This window comes from Grampus griseus, assembly GCF_964374135.1.
Source record: "Grampus griseus genome assembly, chromosome: 8".
NCBI lineage: Eukaryota > Metazoa > Chordata > Mammalia > Artiodactyla > Delphinidae > Grampus > Grampus griseus.
In genome coordinates this window covers 5,708,942-5,731,229 of record NC_139002.1, presented here as the reverse complement: position 1 = coordinate 5,731,229, position 22,288 = coordinate 5,708,942, and the positions used below count along the sequence as shown (strand labels likewise).

At 37.0% G+C, this 22,288-nt stretch overlaps 1 protein-coding gene across 2 annotated transcripts in view; it reads right to left on the bottom strand.

The window, feature by feature from the left end:
- Nucleotides 1–21,636, bottom strand: part of ARHGAP32 (Rho GTPase activating protein 32) — a gene marked incomplete at its 5' end in the record, with an annotated part of 173,975 nt that extends 152,339 nt beyond the window's left edge. For both annotated transcript variants that reach the window (XM_082661162.1, XM_082661163.1), the window contains one exon: nucleotides 21,521–21,636. In XM_082661162.1, the coding sequence (XP_082517288.1) occupies nucleotides 21,521–21,636 (116 nt within the window). The remainder of the gene's footprint in view (nucleotides 1–21,520) is intronic.
- Between the last annotated feature and the right edge of the window lie 652 nt (nucleotides 21,637–22,288).

Genomic DNA, 22,288 nt, shown 5'->3' with positions numbered 1-22,288 from the left:
GGAAAATAACATCCTATAGACCCTCTGCAAATTTCTCATCCACCTTGTGTGGCATCCAATAAACATGACAAGGAATGCCCCCAAAATTAATAATAATAAACAGGAACAAATGAATAAACATTGGGAATAAATTGTCAAAACAGAAAAAGACTCACATTTCATTCAGATTTTAGAATTATCAGAAAAGGACTTTAAAATTGCTATCATGGATTTCTGGCTTCTGTTTACAATGCAGAAAGCTGTAAAGAGCATCGCTCCCAGCCTAACAAGAGGAAGAAGCAGATAATCTATGAAATCATGACTTCTTTTGGATCCATCAGAAAACTGAGGTCTCCAGGCAACCAACTAGCCTAAACTCTAACGTAAAACAAGAATCTCCAAGATGAGATGAATTACAAACAATTACTTGCCTAGGACAAAGCAGAGGGAGAAGAGTAATATACAACTTGATAAGAAATATTCAGCTACATTTTTATCAAGTTGCTAAAAACATTTATCATTAATGTTCAATAAAATGAAAGAAATAGATGAAAAGATGAAGAATTTCAACAGAAAATTGGAATCTATGGAAAACAACAAAATGTTCATCCTAAAACTGAAAAATACCATATCTGAAATTAAGAACTCATTGGATCAGTTTAACAGAACAATGAACATGACTAAAGAGAGGATTAGTGAACTGGAAGACAGTTCAGTATAAAATATCCACATGGAAGCACATTAAGAAAAAAGTGACAGAAATACATAAAACAGCATAAAATACGCAAAAAAGCCCTCATCTATGTCTAAATTCACAACTCAGAGATAAGACACATGAATTTAAAAAAGAAACAAAAGCAATGTTGTAAAAATAAAGGCTGAAAATTTTCAAAACTGGTGACAGTCATCAAACTACAGATCAAACGAATCTTACAAATCTCAAGCAGGATTTTAAAAAATAAACACCTATATTACACTCAAACTGCTATAAAAAAATTACTAAGAGAAATTCTTTAAAGCAGCCAGAAAATAAAAGACAAATTGATTTCAAAGGAGCAATGATAACAATGTGAGGACATTTCAATGGAAATGATAATAGCATAAATCTTCAGCATAGTAAAAGGGAAAATATTGCCAACATAGAACCCTCTGCCTCACAAAACTATCCACTAATAAATCAGGTAAAATAATTTATTTTCAAACAAAAGCTGAAAGAATTTATTATCAGAAGACTTTCAATAAAAGAAATAGTAGAGTTCTTCCAACCAAAAGAAACTGATCCAGATCTACAGAAATGCATGATGAGCACAAAAAGTGGGGAAACATAAGTAAATATTGATGTAAAAGCAGATATAAACACAAAAATAATGTCCTACGAGGTTCATAATAGACATAAAAAAGCACAAAGGATAGGAGGGGTACATGCAGCCAAACAGTTTAGGAATCCTCTATTGGTTGGGAAGTGAAATAAATCCTATTTTAGAGAAGAATGCAACATTCCAAAGATATATGTTACAATTCCTATGGTAACCACTAAAAGAATAATAAATGTACAACTAAAAAGCTAATAGAGGAGAAAATTTTGAAAAATAAAACATACTTGATTAATCCCAAAGAAAGCAGTAAAGGAAGAATAAAGGCACAAAGAATAAACAAGGCAAATAAATAAATATCAAGATGGTAAACTTCAGTCCAAGGATATTATTAATAATTTTTAAGACGACTGGACTAGTTAGCAAGCATGTGTAGAAACTGTAACCCTCACTCATTACTGGTAGGAATTTAAATGGTACAGTCACTAGAGAAAACAGTTTGGCAGTTTCTCAAGATGTTAAACATAGAAAAACTGTATGAGCCATCAATTCCACTCCTAGGTATTTAACCAAGAGAAATAAAAGCATATGTCCACCAAGAACCTTTACATGAATATGCATAGCAATAGTATTCGTAATAGCCAAAAAGTAGAAACAAGCATCAACTGAAAAATGAACCAAAAAATTTACCAGATTCATACAATAAAATGATATTTGGCCATTAAAAAAAGAATGAAGTGCTAATCCATGTTACCACATGGATGAAAAGTAAAAGCATTATGCTTAATGAAAGAAGTCACACACAAAAGACCACAGATTGTATGATTCCATATATACAACATATCTAGAATAATCAAATTCACAGAGACAGGAAGTATACTGGTGGTTACCAGGGGCTTGATGGAGGACCAAATGGAGAGTTGCTACCAATGAATAAGAGATTTCTTTCTGAAACGTTCAAGAATTAGATAGTGGTGGTGTTTGTGTAAGTTTGAAAATACACTAACAACCACATAATCATATACTTTAAAGGAATGAATTTTATGGCATATAAATTATATCTCAATAAAAAAGTAAATGGACTAAAAATTCTAATTAAAAATAGGTAAAGGGGGACATTTCATGATGATAAAAGTGTCAAATCAACAGAGTAAAATAATAATTAAATCCATATGCAACAAACAACACAGCTTCAAAATACATAAGGCCAAATCTGAAAGAACTAAAAGGAAAATAGCTATATCCACCTTACAGGTGTAGATTTTAACAAACATTTCTCTGTAACTGATAGAATAAGCAAGCGAAAAGAAAAAAATGTAAGTATATAGGAGATTGAACAACCCAATTTTCCAACCTGAACTAAAACATTAAACCCAACAACTACAGAATATACGTTCTTTACAAGTGCATACAAAACATTTACAAAAAGACCATATGCTAGACCATGAAGTGGTCTCAACAAATACAAAAAATTTAAATCATGAACGAAGTGTTTTGTGACCACCAGAGCATTACACTAAAAATCAATTACTGAAAGGGACTTCCCTGGTGGTGCAGTGGTTAAGAATCTGCCTGCCAATGCAGGGGACACGGGTTTGAGCCCTGGTCCAGGAAGATCCCACATGCCATGGAGCAACTAAGCCCGTGCACCACAACTACTGAGCCTGCCCTCTACAGTCCATAAGCCACAACTACTGAGCTTGTGTGCCACAACTACTGAAGCCTGCGTGCCTAGAGCCCATGCTCCACAACAAGAGAAGCCACCATAATGAGAAGCCTGCACACCACAACGAAGAGTAGCCCCTGCTCTCCCCAACTAGAGAAAGCCCGTGTGCAGCAACGAAGACCCAATGCAACCAAAAATAAATTTATTTTTTTAAAAAATCAGTTACTGAAAGAGAACTAAAAATTCTCCCAAATGTTTGGAAATTAAGAAACAAAATTCTGAATAACTCATGAGTCAAATACACAAAATCACAACAGAAATTAGAAAATATTTTGATCTGAAAAATAAACACATTAAAATGTGTAGAATAAAACTGAGCTGGAGCAAAATTCACACCTCTAAATGTATATTATCTGAAATAAGACAAGTTGAAAAATAAATGATTTATGCTTCCATCATAAAAATCTAGAAAAAGAACAGAAAATTAATTCAAAAAAGTAGAAAGAAAAAAAATTAATAAAGAAATCAATGAAATAGAAAGCAGGTGTATAATAGAAGAAATCAAAGCCAAAAGTTGATTCTTTGGAAGATTAATAAAATGGACAACGCCTAGGAAAAAACATTGAGAAAAAAACAAGGAACACAAATATAAAGAATGAAAATGGAGATATAACTAGAAGACTGCCGACATTAAAAAAGATTCTGAGAGGGACTTCCTTGGTGTTCCAGTGGCTAAGACACTGCGCTCCCAATGCAGGGGGCCCAGGGTTCAATCCCTGGTCAGGGAACTAGTCCCAACATGCCGCAAGTAAGAGTTTGCATGGGTAACTAAAGATCCCACACGCTGCAAAGATGATTCTGCACGTGGTAACGAAGATCCTGCCTGCCACAACTAAGACCCACCACAGCCAAATAAATAAATAAATACTTTAAAAAATAAAAATAAAAGACTCTGAGGATACTACCGACAACTCTATTCCAATATATTGAGAATTTAGTTTAAATGAACAAATTCCCTGAAGAACACAACTTATCAAAACTGAAACAAGAAACAAAAGATTTAAATAGTCTTATAGCTATTAAAGAAAATGAATCTGTAAGAAAACTGCAAGCCCAAATGGATTCATTGGCGAATTCTTTCAAACATTTAAGGAATAAATAATAACAACCTTATATACATTCTTCCAGAGCATAAAAGTAAAAGGAAGACCTACCAACCTGTTCCATGAGGCCAGGACAGCCTTCATAACAAGCTGATAAAGACACTACTAGAAAAAAAAATTATGGTTCAACATCATGAACATAGTTGCAGAACTCCTAAACAAAATATTAGCAAAATGGATAGTGAACAAGTGAGTTTCAGTCCAAATTACAAATTATTTTAATATTCTAAAATCAATCCCTATAAACTGACCACATCATTAAAATAAAGGAATAAAAACATATAATTTCAGTAGGTAAAATTTAATACTTATTCATGATTTTTTAAATACATGTATGTTTTGATGAGGATTATTAAAACACACACAAACACACACAAACACACACACCTAGCATCACACTTAATGGTAAAACTGATGCTTTCCCGCTGACAAGCATGGTCAAAATGGTCATGAACAAGACAAGAATGTCTTCTATTCAACATTGTCCTTGAGATCTTAATCAGTTTTTATTTATTTATTTATTTATTTTTGGCTGCGTTGGGTCTTTGTTGCTTCGCGCAGGTTTTCTATAGTTGCGGCAAGCAGGGGCTATCTTTGTTGCGGTGTGCAGGCTTCTCATTGCAGCGGCTTCTCTTGTTGCGGAGCACGAGCTCTAGGCACGTGGGCTACAGTAGTTGTGAGTCACAGGCTCTAGAGCACAGGCTCAGTAGTTGTGGCGCACGGGCTTAGCTGCTCCACGAAATGTAGGATCTTCCCGGACCAGGGCTCGAACCCATGTCCCCTGCACTGGCAGGCGGATTCTTAACGACTGCGCCACCAGGGAAGTCCCTCTTAATCAGTTTTATTTAAGAAGGTAAGGAAAATAAATAAGAGGTATAAAAATTAGAACAGAAAAAATAAAATTCTCATATTTGAAAATGATACAGTATGTAAACAATCTAACAGACTCTAAAAACAATCCTAATAAATAAAATAATTTAGCAAGATCAGAGAATATAAGGTCAAATGCAAAAATAGAACGTGTTTATATATACCAGTATCATACAATTATTTATTAAGACCAAAAAATCCCACCAAAAATACAATAGATAAATAATTTGTACTATCTTCCATATAATATTACACAGAAGAATAGTATTAGAGCACAGGCAAAACTAATCTATTGTGACAGAAGTCAGAATGGTTACCTTTGGGAGAGGTACTGAATAGGAGGGGCAAGGGTCTTGTAGGGTCCTGAGAATAATTTATATTTGATTGTGTTGTGAGTATATGAATGTATACATTTCTGTAAGTTCTTCAAGCTCCATTCTTCTGATCTGTGGAGTTTATTTATATGCAAGTTATACCTTAAAAAAGTATAAAATAAGAATTTATTGGTAGGGGGCTTCCCTGGTGGCGCAGTGGTTGAGAATCTGCCTGCTAATGCAGGGGACACGGGTTCGAGCCCTGGTCTGGGAGGATCCCACATGCCGCGGAGCAACTGGGCCCGTGATCCACAACTACTGAGCCTGCGCGTCTGGAGCCTGTGCTCCGCAACAAGAGAGGCCGTGATAGTGAGAGGCCCACACACCGCGATGAAGAGTGGCCCCCGCTTGCCATAACTAGAGAAAGCACTCGCACAGAAACGAAGACCCAACACAGCAAAAATAAATAAATTAATTAATAAACTTCTACCCCCAACATCTTCTTTAAAAAAAAAAAATTATTGGCAAATGTTACACATTATCGTAAAAGGTATAAAAATTGTTTATATACGTTTTGTGTCATGTAACAATGAATCAACTCCACAAAAACTTAGTATCTATTTAATTGACTATTTTCTTCTATGCTTTTAAAATTATAGACAAATTTTACCCTTAAAGTGATTAATTATAGCTGCATATCTAACAGAAAGGACAAAGTGTTAAGATTACTAACCATAAAACCTAAAGAATCTAATGCTATATTTAAAAGTTTTGTGTAAAACATCTCCAGACTTGAACCTGGATATTTTCAATCAAAAGGAAAAAGAAGAGAGAATAACACTTTCTTCAAATTGTGGGAACTAGCCTTACCATCTTGCTGCTTCCCTAATTAAAAAATTATTTGAATCTCTGACATACACTCACTTTATATTTTATGAGTTTCTTGTTCATAACATGAAAAATCATACTTGACGGAGTTGAAGTTCCACAGAAAAGTCCAAGTGACACATCGCCTAAGGGACTGCTTGCTCCCAGGGATATCTTCCCTTGATCCCCGGAGTGAATTCCAAGCAGCAATAGAACTTCTTTCCTTTTATCCCCCAATCTTTGTTTTTTGTTTATTTCTGGTACTTTGCCCAGCTGGGCATGGTTCTGTGACACTGATGGACAGTGAGTTACTCCCCATTGGTATAGGGAATGACTGGGAAGTTTTCTTATGGTCTGACCATGTGGTGATATTTGACAGATAGAGAAAGGCACCTATTCTCTGTCAGAGAAATGGGTTTTAGTCTATTTATGTCTGTCTGTTTGTGAAAGAATATATTTAAATTCTACTGAAGAGAACATCTCGTTGAGATATACCTAAACTGGTGAGTTTGGTGTTCTCTGTTTACGTTGTAAAACTGAAGCTACAAGGTGGCTGTGTGTGTCTGTAAATGATAAGAGTTATTACCTGTCATCATAGGGAGTAATATATTTTCCTACCTTCAGAGGATATTAATAAATTAGATTACAAAGCACCTTAAAATATTGGAGCTCTGTTCCGGTTCGTTTATACAGATTATTAAGTGCTTACAAATGTCTAATATTCCTAGAATTCCCAGAAAATAAGGAAATTGAACTTCTAACAATAACAGGGTTAGCTATGTTGGTGGTGAAAACAGAATGGAGGATTACTGAAGGCAGAGGAATCGAGTTCTGGTGATTTCCAACTGGAAATGCCTGATATACTATAATTCTTAGCAAGTATAACTTTATCATGCAAAAATCAAAAGAGTATCAAAAGGTATATAGCGAAAAATCTACCTCCCTTCCCTGTCTCCAGTCTGCCCAATTCCTACCCATTAAATTCCCCACTTTATATACTCTTCCAGACTTTAAGAATATATATATTTATGTATGTAATTTTTGCATATATATTAAAGAATATACCCACAAAAAGCAAAGTAAAAAAGCAATGTGTAAATATGCTACTCTTTGCGCAAAAAATTAGAACAGTTTTATTCCTCCAACTCCACCCCACTTTTTACATAAAAAGTATGTTTGCACACCCTTGTGCAGTTCTCTAATATTTCCTGCGGAACTTTCCATATCAGTATATAAAGAGCTTCTTCACTGTTTTTATAACTGTGTAACAGTCCACTGTGTAGATATTCCATAATTTACTGAACCAATCCCCTACTAATGAATTCTTGAATTATTTCCAATCTTTTGCTATTACTAACTATGCTACAAATCTGTAAATGTCATTTTTATATATGTTCACGTGTACCTGAAAGACAAATACAACACAGTGTAAAAAGTTCTCTTTATACAGTAGCCCATTTTTCTGTTCGGTTCCTGGTCTTTTTCTTATATCTTTTTAGTTCTTTATATACTAAAGAGATTAGTTCTTCATTTGTATTATGAATTCCAAGTATTTTTTAAAGGCTGTCATTGGTCCTTGCTTATTGTTTTCTATAATGCAGATGTTTTATATTTTATGTAGTTGAATTTCAGAACCCTTTCTTTTAGGAGTTTTGCATTTTTTTAACATCTTTATTGGAGTATAATTGCTTTACACTGTTGTGCTAGCTGCTGCTGAATAACAAAGTGAATCAGTCATACATATTCATATATTCCCACATCTCCTCCCTCTTGCGTCTCCCTCACACCCTCCCTATTCCACCCCTCTAGGTGGACAGAAAGCACCAAGCTGATCTCCCTGTGCTATGTGGCTGTTCCCACTAGCTATTTTACATTTGGTAGTGTATATATGTCCATGCCACTCTCTCACTTCATCCCAACTTACCCTTCCCGCTCCCTGTGTCCTCAAATCCATTCTCTACGTCTGCGTCTTTATTCCTGTCTTATCCCTAGGTTCTTCAGAACCTTTTTTTTTTTTTTTAGATTCCATACATATATGTTAGCATACAGTATTTGTTTTTCTCTTTCTGACTTACTTCACTCTGTATGACAGTCATTAGGTCCATCCACCTCACTACAAATAACTCAATTTTGTTTCTTTTTATGGCTGAGTAATATTCCATTGTATATATGTGCCACATCTTCTTTATCCATTCACCTGTCGATAGACACGTAGGTTGCTTCCATGTCCCGGCTATTGTAAATAGTGCTGCAATAAACACTGTGGTACATGACTCTTTTTGAATTATGGTTTTCTCAGGGTATATGCCCAGTAGTAGGATTGCTGGGTCGTTTGGTAGTTCTATTTTTAGTTTTTCAAGGAACCTCCATAGTGGCTGTATCAATTTACATTGCCACCAACAGTGCAGGAGGGTCCTCTTTTCTCCACACCCTCTCCAGCATTTATTGTTTGTAGATTTTTTGACGATGGCCATTCTGACCAGTGTGAGGTGATACCTCAGTGTAGTTTTGATTTGCATTTCTCTAATGATTACTAATGTTGAGCATTCTTTCATGTGTTTGTTGTCAATCTGTATAACTTCTTTGGAGAAATGTCTATTTAGGTCTTCTGCCCATTTTTGGATTGCATTGTTTTTTTGATGTTGAGCTGCATGAGATGCTTGTATATTTTGGAGGTTAATCCTTTGTCCGTTAATTCCTTTGCAAATATTTTCTCCCATGCTGAGGGTTGTCATTTGGTCTTGTTTATGGTTTTCTTTGCTGTGCAAAAGCTTTTAAGTTCCATTAGGTCCCACTTGTTTATCTTTGTTTTTATTTCCATTTCCCTAGGAGGGGGGTCAAAAAGGATCTTGCTGTGGTTTATGTCATAGAGTATTCTGCCTATGTTTTCCTCTAAGAGTTTTATAGTGTCTGGCCTTACATTTAGGTCTTTAATCCATTTTGAGTTTATTTTTATGTATGGCTTTAGGAAGTGTTCTAATTTCATTCTTTTACATGTAGCTGACCAGTTTTCCCAGCACCACTTATTAAGGAGGCTGTCTTTTCTCCATTGTATATTCTTGCCTCCTTTATCAAAGATAAGGTGACCATATATGCATGGGTTTATCTCTGGGCTTTCTATCCTCTTCCATTTATCTATATTTCTGTTTTTGTGCCAGTAACATACTGTCTTGATTACTGTAGGTTTGTAGTATAGTCTGAAGTCAGGGAGCCTGATTCCTCCAGCTCCATTTTCCTTTCTCAAGATTGCTTTGGCTATTCAGGGTCTTTTTCACAAATTGTGAAATTTTTTGCTTAATTCTGTGAAAAATGCCATTGGTAGTTTGATAGGGATTGCACTGAATCTGTAGATTGCTTTTAGTATAGTCATCTTCACAATGTTGATTCTTCTGATCCAAGAACATGATATATCTCTCCATCTGTCTGTATCATTTTTAATTTCTTTCATCAGTGTCTTATAGTTTTCTGCATACAAGTCTTTTATCTCCTTCGGTAGGTTTATTCCTAGGTATTTTATTCTTTCCATTGCAACGGTAAATGGGAGTGTTTCCTTAGTTTCTTTCAGATTTTTCATCACTAGAGTATAGGAATGCAAGCGATTTCTGTGCATTAATTTTGTATCCTGCTACTTTACCAAATTCATTGATTAGCTCTAGTAGTTTTCTGGTAGCATCTTTAGGGTTCTCTATGTATAGTATCATGTCATGCACAAACAGTGACACTTTTACTTCTTATTTTCCAATTTGGATTCCTTTTATTTCTTTTTTGTCTCTGATTGCTGGGGCTAAAACTTCCAAAACTATGTTGAACAATAGCAGTGAGAGTGGAAAACCTTGTCTTGTTCCTGATCTTAGTGGAAATGGTTTGTTTTTCACCATTCAGAACGACGCTGGCTGTGAGTTTGTCATATATGGCCTTTATTATGTTGAGGAAAGTTCCCTCTATGCCTACTTCCTGGAGGGTTTTTATCATAAATGGGTGTCGAATTTTGTAGAAAGTTTTTTCTGCATCTATTGAGATTATCATATGGTTTTTATCCTTCAATTTGTTAATATGGTGTATCACATTGATTGATTTGCATATAGTGAAGAATCCTTGCATTCCTGGGATAAACCCCACTTGACCATGGTGTATGATCCTTTTAATGTGCTGCTGGATTCTGTTTGCTAGCATTTTGTTGACGATTTTTGAATCTATGTTCATCAGTGATATTCGCCTGTAGTTTTCTTTCTTTGTGACATCTTTGTCTGGTTTTGGTATCAGGGTGATGGTAGCCTTGTAGAATGAGTTTGGGAGTGTTCCTCCCTCTGCTGTATTTTGGAAGAGTTTGAGAAGGATAGGGATTAGCCCTTCTCTAAATGTTTAATAGAATTCGTCTGTGAAGCCATCTGGTCCTGGGCTTTTGTTTGTTGGAAGATTTTTAATCACAGTTTCAATTTCAGTGCTTGTGACTGTTTGTATTTTCTATTTCTTCCTGGTTCAGTCTCAGAAGGTTGTGCTTTTCTTAGAATTTGTCCATTTCTTCCAGGTTGTCCATTTTATTGGCATATAGTTGCTTGTAGTAATCTCTCATAATCCTTTGTATTTCTGCAGTGTCACTTGTTACTTCTGCTTTATCATTTCTAATTCTGTTAATTTGAATCTTCTCCCTTTTGTCTTATGAGTCTGGCTACTGCTTTATGAATTTTGTTTATCTTCTCAGAGAACAAGCTTTTAGTTTTATTGATCTTTGCTATCGTTTCCTTCATTTCTCTTTCATTTATTTCTAATCTGATTTTTATGATTTCTTTCCTTCTGCTAACTTTTGGGTATTTTTGTTCTTCTTTGTGTAATTGATTTAAGTGTAAAGTTAGGTTGTTTATTTGAGATGTTTCTTGTTTCTTGAGGTAGGTTTGTATTGCTATAGCTTCCCTCTTAGAACTGCTTTTGCTGTATCCCATAGGTTTTAGGTCATTGTGTTTTCACTGTCATTTGTTTCTAGGTATTTTTTGATTTCCTCTTTGATTTCTTCAGTGATCTCTTGGTTACTCAGTAGTGTATTGTTTAGCCTCAATGTGTTTGTATTTTTTACAAATTTTTTCCTGTAATTGAGATCTAGTCTCATAGCATTGTGTCGGAAAAAAATACAATTTCAGTTTTCTTAAATTTACCAAGGCTGACTTGTGACCCACGATATGATCTATCCTGGAGAATGTTCCATGAGCACTTGAGAAGAAAGTGTATTGTGTTGTTTTTGGATGGAATGCCCTATAAATATCAATTAAGACCATCTTGTTTAACGTGTCATTTAAACCTTTTGTTTCCGTATTTATTGTCATTTTGATGACCTGTCCATTGGTGAACGTGGGGTGTTAAAGTCACCTACTATTATTGTGTTACTGTCGATATCCCCTTTTATGGTTGTTAGCATTTGCCTTATGTGTTGAGATGCTCCTATGCTGGGTGCATAAATATTTACAATTGTTCTATCTTCTACCTGGATTGATCCCTTGAACATTATGTAGTGTCCTTCTTTGTCTCTTGTAATAGTCTTTTTTGTAGGTCTATTTTGTCTGATATGAGAATTGCTACTCCACCTTTCTTTTAATTTCCATTTGCATGGAATATCTTTTTCCATCGCCTCACTTTCAGACTGTATGTGTCCCTAGGTCTGAAGTGGGTCTCCTGTAGACAGCATATATATGGGTCTTGTTTTGTATCCGTTCAGCCAGTCTGTGTCTTTTGATTGGAGTAAATTTAATCCATTTACATTTAAGGTAATTATCGATATGTATATTCCTATTACCATTTTCTTAATTGTTTTGGGTTTGTTATTGTAGGTGTTTTCCTTCTCTTGTGTTTCCTGCCTAGAGAAGCTCCTTTAGCAGTTGTTGTAAAGCTGGTTTGGTGGCACTGAATTCTCTTGGCTTTTGCTTGTCTTTAAAGGTTTAAATTTCTCTGTCAAATCTGAATGAGATCCTTGCTGGGTAGAGTAATCTTGGTTGTAGGTTCTTCCCTTTCATCACTTTAAATACGTCCTGCCACCCCCTTCTGGCTTGCAGAGTTTCTGCTGAAAGATCAGCTGTTAACCTTATGGGGATTCCCTTGTATGTTATTTGTTGCTTTTGCCTTGTTGCTTTTAATATATTTTCTTTGTACTTAATTTTTGATAGTTTGATTAATACGTGTCTTGGCGTGTTTCTCCTTGGATTTCTCCTGTATGGGACTCTCTGCGCATCCTGGACTTGATTATTTCCTTTCCCATAGTAGGAATGTTTCCAACTATAATCTCTTCAAATATTTTCTCAGTCCCTTTCTTTTTCTCTTCTTCTTCTGGGACCCCTATAATTCGAAAGTTGGTACTTTTTGCTGTCCCAGAGCTCTCTGAGACTGTCCTCAATTCTTTTCATGCTTTTTTCTTTATTCTGCTCTGTGGTAGTTATTTCCACTATTTTACCTTTCCGGTCACTTACCCGTTCTTCTGCCTCGGTTATTCTGCTATTGATTCCTTCTAGAGAATTTTTAATTTCACTTACCGTGTTGTTCATCATTGTTTGTTTGATCTTTAGTTCTTCTAGGTCCTTGTTAAACGTTTCTTGAATTTTCTCCATTCTATTTCCAAGATTTTGGATCTTTACTATCATTACTCGGAATTCTTTTTCAGGTAGACTGCCTATTTCCTCTTTATTTGTTTGGTCTGGTTGGTTTTTACCTTGCTCCTTCATCTGCTCTGTATTTCTCTGTCTTCTCATTTTGCTTATCTTACTGTGTTTGGGGTCTCCTTTTCACAGGCTGCAGGTTCGTAGTTCCCGCTGTTTTTGGTGTCTGCCCCCGGTGGGTAAGGTTGCTTCAGTGGGTTGTGTAGGCTTCCTGGTGGAGGGGACTGGTGCCTGTGTTCTGGTGGATGAGGCTCGATCTTGTCTTTCTGGTGGGCAGGACCACATCCGGTGGTGTTTTTTGGGGTGTCTGTGAACTTCTTATGATTTTAGGCAGCCTGTTAATGGGTGGGGTTGTGTTCCTGTCTCGCTGGTTGTTTGGCATGGGGTGTCCAGCACTGGAGCATGCTTGTCGTTGAGTGGAGCTGGGTCTTAGCGTTGAGATGGAGATCTCTGGGAGAACTCTCGCCAATTGATATTACGTGGGGCCAGGAGGTCTTTGTTGGTCCAGCGTCCTGAACTCAGTTCTCCCACCTCAGAGGCTCAGGCCTGACACCCAGCCGGAGCATCAAGACCCTGTCAGGCACACAGATGTTTGAGGGGTGTGGTTTGGTACCAACGGGTTGCAAAGCTCCCTGCAGTTGGCCACGTCAGGCTCAGAGCAGAGCTTAGACTTCCTGAAGGACCGGAAGCTGATGGAGCTCTATGGGGAGTTTTGCATTTTAAGTCAGTTCAAAATGCCTTTCCTCATCTAAAACAATTTTTTTTTAATTTTCCATGTTTTCTTTTGAATATTTCATGGTTTCCTTTAATATATTATATCTTCAACCATTTGGAAATTATCCCTGGTATGAGGCAGATCTCCAATTTTATTTTCCACAGATGCATATGCAGTTTCCCCCAAAGTTTTTCCTCAATACTTTGCTGGCGGCCCAGTGGTTAAGAATCTGCTTGCCAATGCAGGGGACACGGGTTCGAGCCCTGTTCTGGGAAGATCCTACATGCCACAGAGCAACTAAGCCCCTGAGCCACAACTACTTAGCCCACGTGCCACAACTACTGAAGCCCATGCGCCTAGAGCCCATGCTTCGCAACAAGAGAAGCCACTACAACAAGAAGCCCACGCACCACAACGAAGAGTAGCCCCCACTTGTCGCAACTACAGAAAGCCCACACACAGCAATGAAGACCCAACGCAGCCAAAAGTAAATTAATTTTAAAAAAACAAACATAATGTCTCTGTTGGTTTTTGAGAAGCCATCTTTGCCATATCTTCCTATGTATTAGGGTGTATTTCTAGGCTTTCCATTTTACTCCCTTATGCCCTCTATTCATACCAGTACCACAAGTTTTTAACTACTGACACTTTATAGCAATGTCTGCTCACACTAATCCTCTATCCAACATCCTTGCTTTTTTCTTTTCCCCAAAGTTTCTTTGCTAAATTATTTGGTCAAGGTCAATTTCTTTCAAAACCAATTTACCTAGGTTTTTACAAGGATTCTTATTATCACATTAAATTTATAATAAACTGACATCTTTATGATGTTGAATATTTTGTTATGAACAAGGTATATCTTTTCAATTGTTCCAAACGTCTTTTATGTCCTTCAGTGATATTTTAAATTTTCTTCATATAGGTTTTAGAGTTCCTTATTAAGTTTATTTCTGAGTATTTTATCTTCTTTGGTGCTCTTAAAAATGGCACCTTTTCTTCCATTATATCTTTTAACTGGTTACTGTTTGATACACTGTTATTAGCCTTATTTTGCAGATGGGAAAACTGAAATATATTAGTACACCTCAGTCACTCCAGATGAGATAGACCATTTTCTCCTAGAAGTTCCCACTTCCCAGCCTGAAGAGGACACTAAAACAAGCCATTCTCACCTCTAGAGACCCACTAGACTAGGTGACAGACACCAAGATTCTGCCTCACTGAATGCCCCCTTCAGAAGTTTCCTCTCAAAAGCCATGAAAATAACTACCAGTGGACTTCCAATTCAAGACTGCATATATGTTGAGAAACAGAGCTCTCCTTCTCCAAGTCTCTGAAAAGCCAGTAAGCCAAATAAAAGGAAATAACTCCTTAAGAGATTAATATGGGTGGGATCAGCAGGCCAGAAATCTCGATCAACTTCTGGAAGACAAAAAAGCAAATGGGATCATACTGACTGGTAAACCGGCAGAGAAAAACAGAGGGTCAAGGGGGCTACACTCCCACTTCTCTCCACAACAAAAGAGGTACTTGGCCCCAAGGAATTAGCAAAAACTGGAAAATTACTCTGTAAATAAATGTAACAATCAATTAGAAGGACTAGGGCTCCTAATGTGGGTGTTTGCACCTAAGAGAAGGCAGAAGCTATACACATCATGGGACTGCTGGAGAAAACACTGTAGGGGGAGGAAACAAAGAAGGGCAGTATTTAGCTTAGCAGTAAAATCTTCAATTCTGTTCAGTCAGAACAAACAGAACACGTACATTGAACGAATCAAGCTTCAAAGCTGAAGAAGAAAGACAATAATCTAAATTTATCACTGTATAAATATTATGTCAGTGGATATGTTATATCTATACGTGAAGAAGAATGCTTAGAAATTACTTCTCTACTCAAATTGAATCTGAAAGATTAAAGAAAAGGATGAAATCAGTGGTCTAAAGAAGCGGTCCCCAACCTTTTTGGCACCAGGGACCAGTTTCATGGAAGACAATTTTTCCACGGGTGGGGACGGGGCAGGCGGAGGGGGCGGGGGGGATGGTTCAGGCCGTAATGCGAACAGTGGGGAGCGACAGATGAAGCTTCGCTCATTCACGCACTAGCATGCTCACCTCCTGCGGTGCGGCCCGGTTCCTCACAAGCCACGGACCAGTACCTAACGGTCCACGGCCTGGGGGTTGGGGACCCCTGGCCTAAAGAACAAGTACAAGAAATACCTCAAATCACAAAATCAAAATGTAAAGATAAATACATCATGAAAAAAAGATTAAGGAGACCAAATGTGCAATAAATAGATTCCACAAGGAGAAAATTATTACAGATAAAAGAGGTAATAATTAATAATAGATAACATTAAAAAATCTTTCCTAATATGAAGACTTGAATCTGTAGATTGAAAGTCACTGAGCTCCAAGCTGAAGACTGGATGACAAAATACACACAACTACAAATAAAAAAAAAAATCCTACAAGCATTCAGAAAGAATAAGTTGCCCACAAAGGAAAAGAAGAAAAACAACATTGGGCTTCCCTGGTGGCACAGTGGTTGAGAGTCCGCCTGCCGATGCAGGGGACACGGGTTCGTGCCCCGGTCCGGGAAGATCCCACATGCCGCGGAGCGGCTGGGCCCGTGAGCCATGGCCGCTGAGCTCCGCAGTGGGAGAGGCCACAACAGTGAGAAGCCCGCGTACCGCAAAAAAAAAAAAAAAAGTAAACCATTACAGCAAAACACTAGGCCTGGGGGTGAGGGGAGAATGGTGTTAAACAGAAGAGTACCAAAAGTCTTATCCAGAGAGAAGGGGACTGAAAGAAGTATCTAAAGACCTTACCTTAAAAGGAAGGGAAATAGGGAAGAAAAGAGAGCACCAAGAGGGGAAGAAACAGCCTACCTAAGTTAAAGAAACTGTTTGATTTGCAAATTATAATAGAGAAAATGCATATCTGCATATGAGAGCATGGAAAAGGGAAGCTAATCACTAATGGGAAGTAAAAGCATAGCAGAACTTCTAAAATTAAGTTATCTAGAAAGGTTTTGCTTGTTCTGATTGTAATCTTCGCAGGTTTGTCACTTTATGTATTTTTTTTAAAAAATGAAATTGACTATATTACATTTATAAACAGAGCTTTAAGTGTTTCAGGGATTTTCATTTACTAAATTTGAACATGCAATTGAATGTTTACAAGGGTTTAATGTTAAGTTGAATCCAAAGCTTAAGGAGAAATAGAAAGAAAGTTAAAATTTTAACTTTAAATAAACAACTTAATAACCAGGAACTTCTACATAGTTTTATACAGTTTCTGTGCTTTAAGGCCCTTCTTGTACATCATAAAACTCACACAGACAAACATACCTTGGATTCCATCCCAAAGAGTTTAATTAGTGAAATACCAAGAAAGTCTTGTAGGAGCATGCTTCACGGTTAATTACAAAGACAGCCTAATGGCTAGACTCCAATACTGAATAAAATTTTCTGAGATTAAGCAATGTTCACATCAGACTCTGCTGATTATCATTAAATTTATTATTTTTGTAACACTAATGAGAGTATATTGGGTGATAGTTATATTTCATATTGAAAGAATATTTTAGGGGCTAAACTATACTCCAGATCACACAACCAAAGTTACACAGTAATAGAAATATCTTTTTTTTATAATGCAAAATACACATCTTTTTGGTATTGTACATAACAGATAATTAAGGGTGTGATGACTATGAAAAGTCACAGAGTATAAAATAGGCCTGGGTGTGATACTGATATATCTGTCACTGGTAAGCTGTTAATGCTACCTCTGTATCCTGGGAATCCTAAAATGAGGAATTTCTATAGAAGACAAAATAACAGTCAGGGTATTAAAAGCAGAGAATTGTGAAATAGCTTTATGGGCTTCCAGAGGAATTTAGCCATTAAAATAGCCATCCTAGATCTGAAAGAAATGCAAGAACCTAGAAGAAATACCATATTCCAAGCCCTTGTTACCTATTGGGACTGCTGCAGTATCTTCTAACTCATGGCCTCATTTCAAATAAGGCAGAGAATGAATAAAGCAAGCAACCAACCAACCAATCAAATGCATGAGCCATTATCATTAGTTCTATGATGCTATAAACTAATAAATACATTGCAGAAAAATTAAAATATGTACACCAAATTATCTGGTTTAACTAAAATCAGAAGCTTCTCTTCTCACTTAAAATCAATTGTCTTATAATGGAGATACAAGTGAAGATCTGACTGAGAGATCTGGGCATCTGTAGACTCTTAATTTTAAAGGTATACAAGTTCTAGAAATGTGGTTTAATTATGCACTATCTCCGTAAACATTTCAAACTATATGTCATTGTTTGTCATACATACTAGGCTATGAATCTGCCAACAATGAGATACCAGAGAACATTAAACAAGATCATACGATAAACATTTCTACTCTCAAATGCCAAAGAACTAGAACCTCTCATGATTGTGAGTTAGTAATAATTCCCAGGTGTCCTCAAGGTCATATTTTTACAAGGTCACATTACTGTATGCACTACTTCACTTTTATGTTGGCTGCATAATTTATACATCACTGGTGCTCAAAAACTCCTCAGAGAAGGAATTTCAGAACTGAGAAATAAGCTGTAGCCTCTTAAAAGTTATTACTTACTAGAAAATAACATTTAGCAGCAGATACATCAAAATTTTTTATAAAACTGAAGTCTTTTACTTTTAACATCAGTTACACTGGGGTTCAAGATTTTGCTCTACCATATACTGACAACATGGTGTATGTGGCTTTCTGAGCTACAATTTCTGCATCTGGAACATAGAAAATAATAATACCTACTTTACAGGATTAATAAACATGTAGCTGATGTACTATATCATATTTGGCTTAGTACACTGCATAGAACTCCTAAATAAATTTTTCTCTCTTAAAAGAATTAAAACATTTTTGTTTTTCCTTTCTGCCTTATATTCCCCTTTCATATTTACAGCAGCATTCTTCTAATGATCCCTAAGGACTATTCTACTCTAAGGACTCTGGGGATCTTGAAATATTCTAGTCTAAGAACTCTTTTACCGTAATGGTATGATTGATATTAACTTTACAAAATGAGAAATCAGAAAATGAGAGATTTGTGAGTCAGGGGTAGGCAGGTTAGAACTACTGCCATGAAGGGAGACTGACCAACTTCCCACAGAGCTATAACGTAAGAAAAGTTACCCCTTACTCCAACCAAGTCCAAAAATAAAAGTTATTCCAAAAGCTACTGGACATAGTGCTCCTCTGTGAGTACCTCCTCCTAAAGCAGACGATGACTGGCAGCACCAGAAACCTACACTTCAGGTAGCTATGACTTTACCCTCTTAGCCATGGTGCCTCAAATGACACAGTGCTATTCTTTTAAGAATGAATTTAAAACCCAGCTCAGAAGCTATTCAGAGAACAAGAAGAGCACTCAATCTTCTGCCCTTATTCTGTGTGTGTGCATGCATGGAAATTAATGAGTATGTAACCATAATGACAGTTTGGTTAATGTGTATTAGCACAGATTTTAAAGAAACACATAAAACTTTTCTATATATATTTTTAACTATCAAATTGACTTTACAGAAACAACTCTCATATACAGCACTGAATCTATAACTGATTCTCCCAAGGTTACAGCTGCAACTCCCACTATCCGCCCCTCACCACCTTCGACACCCACACACACTTTTTTCTGCAAGGCGTTTCAGCTGGAAAGCCACTGTGAACATTGTGCAAGCACTCTGCTGCCACATTTCCTTATGTCTGACTGCTGAAGAGGTGAGAAACACTACATGGAATGTGGCCTTACCTTGATCTCTTTGTTGCACTTATAAATAAAATAAGATCAAATCTCAAAGACATATTTGGTTTGGGAGAGTCGTGGTGACATTCAGCTCTGAAATAATACTGTAAACAGACAAATGCTCTAAAGTACCACAGTTTCCTGAAACAATGCACACACCAGCTCAGTTTCTCAGGATGAAAACATGGCCACATAGTCCGAAGGAAAAGAAAAGCTCAATCTTACACAGATTTGCTTTTAAACTGAAATGTCAAAAGAAAATCCCAGGGCTTCCCTGGTGGCGCAGTGGTTGAGAGTCCACCTGCCGATGCAGGGGACACGGGTTCGTGCCCCGGTCCGGGAAGATCCCACATGCCGCGGAGCGGCTGGGCCCGTGAGCCATGGCCGCTGAGCCTGCGCGTCCGGAGCCTGTGCTCCGCAAGGGGAGAGGCCACAGCAGTGAGAGGCCCGCGTACCGCAAAAAAACAAAACAAACAAACAAACAAAAATCCCAGACAGCCTCCTGTTGCCTCACAAGTAAATGGAGGATCACAGTACCAAATCTATCACAAAAACAAAGTCCAGGTTGTTTCTTCCTTTGACAAATACGTCAAAATAACTTCCACAATTTTAACACCAGGCCAGTTTTAACACAAACATAATAAATACCTCATTCCTACTAATTGTTCATGACACACTGACCATATTTAAAACTATGCAATATGTGACGCATCAGCACACCTTGGGAGAGAAGTAGCTTACTCAAATAAGAAAGGCTAGGGACTTCCCTCATGGTCCAGCAGTTAAGACTCTGAGCTCCCAATGCAGAAGGCCCAGGTTCAATCCCCGGTCAGGGAACTAGATCCAGCATGCCACAACTAAGAGCCTGCATGCTGCAACTAAAAGATCCCGTGTGCCGCAACTAAGACCTGGAGCAGCCAAATAAATAAATATTAAAAAAAAAAGAAAGGTTAAAATAAAACTATGGAGAGAATGAGAAGGCTGACACAAAAAAAAGAATTTCATATGCTAATAAAATAGTTCATTTTCATACTTTGAACACTGAATTATTCTTTAAAATGTAAAACATACTTCTTATTCATTTTAACCACTGATTAACAAATTAGTGTGGGTTATCAAGAGTTCCTAATATTCAATCTCTTCTGTCATTTAACCTAGACTTTAAAAATAAAATCTGTAGATAAAGAAATCCTTTAACTTGAGAAAGGAAAGACTCTTTGAACACTAAACATAAAGACAAGATCTGATGAAAATAATGATCTGTTCTCCTACCCAATTACTCATAGATCAGACTGTAAAATATGTTTAATTGTCCATGTGGCTGACAGTGATAATATGCAGTACAAACTTCTAGAGTTTTTTTTTAATACCTCCAAAAGAATTAATTTGCTAACCCTGTTGAGAAAGAAAAGCCAGAATAAAGTCTCCTAAAATTTGTAACAGCACAACACAATTAATACACAAATGGCACTGTGTCTACAAGTTGGGTGAGACCTCTTTCTTCACCAATGAAAGAAACTTGGAGAGCTGCTTAATCAGGAGGCATTCTCAAACACTTCAATTTTGAAGTTACAGCTAGAGATCAAACCAAGAGAAATTTGCCAGGGCGGGGGGCAGGGGAGCTATAAGGGGAGTGAGATATAAGGTCAGAAGGCTTTGATTCATGAAACAATTAATTCGTACTTAATCAAAATGTTTCATACACATGAATAAGGCAACAAAAGCAGCCATACATACATACACGCATACACACACACACACACACACACACACAGAGGAACATATTCCAAGAAAAAGAAGAAGAAAAATCTATTAGATTCAAATCCAAATCACATCTGTTAGGTACAAATCAGATATACGAAGGGGTAGTAGTTCAGTCTCTACCTGAAATTCCTGAAATGCTACTACAAAACCTGTCTAACACCTTCTCTTCCTGGTGTTCTAACAAGTCATTTAAAATGCCTTTTACAAGCTCAGGACAAGTTGTGGAATGAAGAGTGCTATGTACAAATAGAAACCTGTCCTCTTCAGCTCCAAACCTTCCCCCAGAGAAAAGAAGTCTTACTGGAAAAGAGATTAAAACAAAGAGGATGGGAGGGCTGGGTAGCACAAGTGAAGGACGTGGACAGAGGGACAAAGGTGAGAGAGGGAGAACTGACAGCAAATTCCATAATTACCTGAAATGTTCTTCTCTTTCTCCCTCTTCATCGTCAGTCACCTGGGTTATAACTTCTGAATCCAAAAAAAAGACACTGTCATCTCCTGAAGGGCTACCCTCACTTTCTGTTTCCATCTTGTACTTCAAAAATTTAAACCTCAAGCCATGGACTAAAGAACAGCAGTTTTCAGGCTGTTCAGCTCTACTGCTGTACACACAGGTGTGCAGCTGAGGCACCAGTGATATGTGATCATGCTGGGCCGAAGTTTATTATGTGCTAGGTTAATTGCAGGTGAGGCAAAGACAGGAAATCCCATGAAGCACCCTCACTGTGTCAGACTGCTACACCTGTGACACCAGACCCCTCCCACTGCCTTAGGCTCTGTGACCTACATAACCAAATGCAGCACCCAAATGAAGGTGAGTTTTCACTACTTATTATTCATTTAATAACTATTCCTCTCTTCTCAAACTTTCCAACTAATAAGTTAAAAAACAGAAGTTTCCAAGATGCAGACTTCTCTTACTTATATCCTTTTTTCTCTCAGACTTTTTTTATTGAAGTATAGTTGAGTTACAATGTTGTGTTAGTTTCAGGTATACAGCACAGTGATTCAGTTATATGTGTGTGTGTGTGTGTGTGTGTGTGTGTGTATAGTCTTTTTCAGATTCTTTTCTCTTATAGGTTATTACAAAATTATTGAGAATAGTTCCCGGTGCTACACAGTAGGTCCTTGTTGGTTATCTATTTTATATGTAATAGTGTGTATATGTTAATCCCAACCTC